Here is a 3781-nt window from a genome sequence, read left to right as displayed (position 1 = left end):
CTTGCTACTACAATTCGTGCACTCCCAGTTACTTCCGCCATGGTTCGCGACACCACTGCTCGTGATCCGTCACTTCAAAATGTACTCCATTTTCACCGCACGCAATGGCCTGCATTATGTTTCGATAAACAACTTCAACCGTCCTACCAACATCGATCCTCACTTTCCGAGGTTGATGGTTGTTTACTTTTCACAGAACGAGTAATTGTGCCCCCGGAATTACGGAGTGATGTCCTCAAACAATTTCATTTTGGACATCCCGGTATCAACCGCATGAAGGCGCTAACACGTAGCTATGTCTACTGGCCGAGCATGGATAAGCAGTTAGAAGAACTTGTACGCAAATGCTCCAAATGCCAACTATCTGCGAACTCCCCTCGAAAAACGGAATTATGTTCATGGCCTGTCCCAGAAACTCCATGGTCACGAATTCATGTTGATTTTGCGGGACCAATCAACGGCCAACAATATCTTATCCTAGTAGATGCTTATAGGAAGTGAACCGAAGTGTTTAGCATGAACCATATTACTGCTGAGGCTACCATTTCAAATTTACATGTGTTTAGCCACTTCGAAGTTCCAAATATCATTGTTTCCGACAACGGCGGTGCATTCACTTCCGCTAAATTTTCCGATTTCTGTCAAGAAAATGCCATAAAACACGTGCGATCACCACCATTTCATCCACAATCAAATGGCCAAGTGGAAAAACTTGTGGACACATTCAAACGCGCACTCCAAAAACTCAAAGGGGAGAGAACCACCCCGGAAATCATCAAGACATTTCTACTGAGTTACAGGGCGACGCCAAATGTTAACGCTCCACATGGTAAGTCCTTGGCGGAGGTATTTTATGAACCGGAAGGTCCGCTTACCCGTTGACGTCATCCGTCCAACACCACCTTCGCCAACCGGTAGAAACATAAATATGGAAGTTCGATTCAACCGACATCACGGTGCTACAAAGAACACTTTTATACCCGGCCAATCTGTGCTAGCGAAAGACTATCGTGTTGGCGCGGAAAAGTGGACACAAGGCATATTTGTGCGCCGTCCTGGAAGAGTTGTCTATGAGGTAGATGTAGGCTCCTCTATCTGTGTCCGTCAAGCCAATCAGCTACGTGCTTCCTATCTTCCAGCGGCACTTACACTCGACCCTGTTCTTCCACTGGAGACTTTTCGACACATTTGAGTTAGCTCAAAAGCCAAAATCTCCAGCGCCGATGAATGAACCAGAAATTTCCAAAAGTTGTACACCCAGAAGATGGACCGGTCGGATCAGAAAGCTTGTCATACGAATGCGCCTGAACCCACAACTCCAGTCGTACGAACAATGACTTCAAAGGGGAGGTGTCAGGAGGCACTCATAACGAACATATTGCTCAACATTTCTCTCTCTCTATTTCAGCCTTTCATTAGACTGTTTTGTTCCATTCCATTCTTCATTCTTCGAATCTCGATATTGGCTGTTTAGTTGCTGCAGTATAATTTCCTCAAGGCTTTTGTCTCCTCAATTTCGTGTGTTACTGACAAGGTTGATTGACTGATTAGTAGGGAACATAACAAGGCGAAGCTGGGAAATTATTCCACCAGGCTTTCCGCCAGAGGTATGATTGCTTCAGTGGATAATGAAATTTGGCAAGCTGCGAAAATATGAACGTAGTCTGGAATTGTTTTTGGCTTGCGTTCATATGCAAAAAAAATGCGACATTCTAACGCAAAATGTCTTACTCCACTCCCAAAGGCTCTGCAGCCAAGAGAATTGTGTGGTTAGTGGGCCCCAAAGTCATGGAACAGTAATCTCGAAGTTAAATACGTGCCAAAAATTTAGAAAAGAGAGAAATTAAACCAAATCGCAGAAAATGTCAGCAGATAAGGGTTATGTTTGGTCTGAGCACCAACGTAACAAAATACAACCTTTTTACGTGATTTTTTTCATTTAACCCACAAACACTCTGCAGAAAAAAGAGTTGAGCCTCAGAGGCGAAACCATCATATGACATTGCTAATGTGTTGAACTATCAGTAGCTCTGGGAAGTTTATTGGTTGTTGATCTGTTCGCCGTGCTTGGCAGTTGACTTGCAAACGTTCCGTTGCCAAACTAGGAGACATTACATAAATGCGCACCGATGATATCTCCTCATTTGGTGACGAAACGTTTGTAGCCCAGTTGCCAAGCTCGGCGAACAGATTAACAACCAATCGTGTGATGTTCAATCCGCTGAAAATTAACATGGCTTCACGCTAGTCAGCAACTCTCGCCCCTGGACCTAGCGTTAACCGCCGAGCCTGCAGTCAGTGAGGTGACACTCCGCTTGGTGCTGGGTCCAACAGGTCGCTTGTGGTATCGTGGACGCCGATCTTTCTCACCGATGTGATAATGACGAAGTTTCTCACTAGTTTAGCACCACGGGAGCCAGGTGCGCCATGTTTGTGAGGGCCCGTTCCCGTTCACAACCAGCATCATCATCACTGACGATCAACTCCATTCTGGAATCTTCCTAATTGAAAAACCCGAACACAGCGCGGTGCTGATTAATTAACCTACCTGTAACCTTGCCACAGGGGAGCATTAGCTATCCGAGTGCAGTGAACAAACAACTAACCCAAAGTTCTGGCTAGGACTTGGTGCTGCCCTTCCGAAACCTAATACATAAAGTACGGTGGAGCTGTAGCTAGCCATCTTACGCCCTCCAGAGTAAAACTGTAATGAAAGTCTCGAAGCTTCTGTGTCATGCATATTGAGGATGGACCAGAAGATATTGCAAGCAGTTACCAAAAAGATTCTTTATCTGGATCCGTCAAATATATCCCTAATCAACCATGAAAAACCGGCTCTGAAGGCAGAAGTCGTCATATGGATGATTCGTTGTACCATTTACCATACAAGTCACTTGGACTTCCAGACATTCCATGGAGCCTGTGGAAAGCTACTACTTCAGTGCAAAAACCAAGCTGTATACGCAGGGCGCAACAATCGCTTTACCCTCATTGAGGGCGTCAGACGGCTGTCACGAAGATAGTTACCAGGCTCAAATCCATTGATAAGGAGGGGAGTCTCGAGGGGCTTGTGCTCCTCCCCATAGGGAATGGTCGCCCGCGAGGTGGCCTACTAGTTGAAAACTTAAATGATTCAGGTTAGTCGGACAGGGTTTTCAAATTCGACCTAAAAAACACGACGAGGCCGCAGAGAGTCGAACTTCACGTCAGGAGTGTACTAATTTGTCAGAAACAATTTTTGACATCCCGGGTATTTGGTGCGTAGAATAACTGCCCTCCGACGTTTGTTCACGCTGCCTCAAGATCTCAGTTCATGGTTAATTCAAATGCCTTTTTATGCGAGTCGTTCTGCCAACAAGATTATCGCTGTGTGCTGGGAAAATCGCCAGCACTTTTACGTCGTTTTTCGACTGCATTAATCACGTGATCTGAAGACTCTGAATGAAAGGGACAACCCCCACCCGGAAAATTGGACGAAAGCCGCCATTGTGAGTATCAGTCTGTTGATCCGTGGATCCAATATTTCAGCCATAGAGCGCGGAGGGTCTTTTTGCCGTCTTTAAGCTTCCATTAACTCTCTGCTTCCAGCTTCTAACCTCATTCACTAGCGATCAGCAATTTGGGTAAGATTGAATTCCAAGGTTTCTAATCCAATCCGTACCATCAGTGAACCCGGAAATAATTTTCATTGGACACACACTATATTTGCGTCTGTAGCACTATTGTATATGTCACGGATTCACGGATTCACGGATTGATACACAGGATCGAGGCTTTTGCC

At 45.4% G+C, this 3781-nt stretch overlaps 1 protein-coding gene across 1 annotated transcript in view; it reads left to right on the top strand.

The window, feature by feature from the left end:
• Positions 1–516: 516 nt before the first annotated feature.
• Positions 517–3781, top strand: part of T265_09079 (hypothetical protein) — a gene marked incomplete at both ends in the record, with an annotated part of 45969 nt that continues 42704 nt past the window's right edge. The window contains one exon of the mRNA XM_009175064.1: positions 517–829. Within this exon, the coding sequence (XP_009173328.1) occupies positions 517–829 (313 nt within the window). The remainder of the gene's footprint in view (positions 830–3781) is intronic.

Source organism: Opisthorchis viverrini (genome assembly GCF_000715545.1).
Source record: "Opisthorchis viverrini unplaced genomic scaffold opera_v5_255, whole genome shotgun sequence".
NCBI classification, from domain to species: domain Eukaryota; kingdom Metazoa; phylum Platyhelminthes; class Trematoda; order Opisthorchiida; family Opisthorchiidae; genus Opisthorchis; species Opisthorchis viverrini.
The sequence above is the reverse complement of the archived record's forward strand: the minus strand, read 5'-3'. Positions and strand labels throughout refer to the sequence as shown.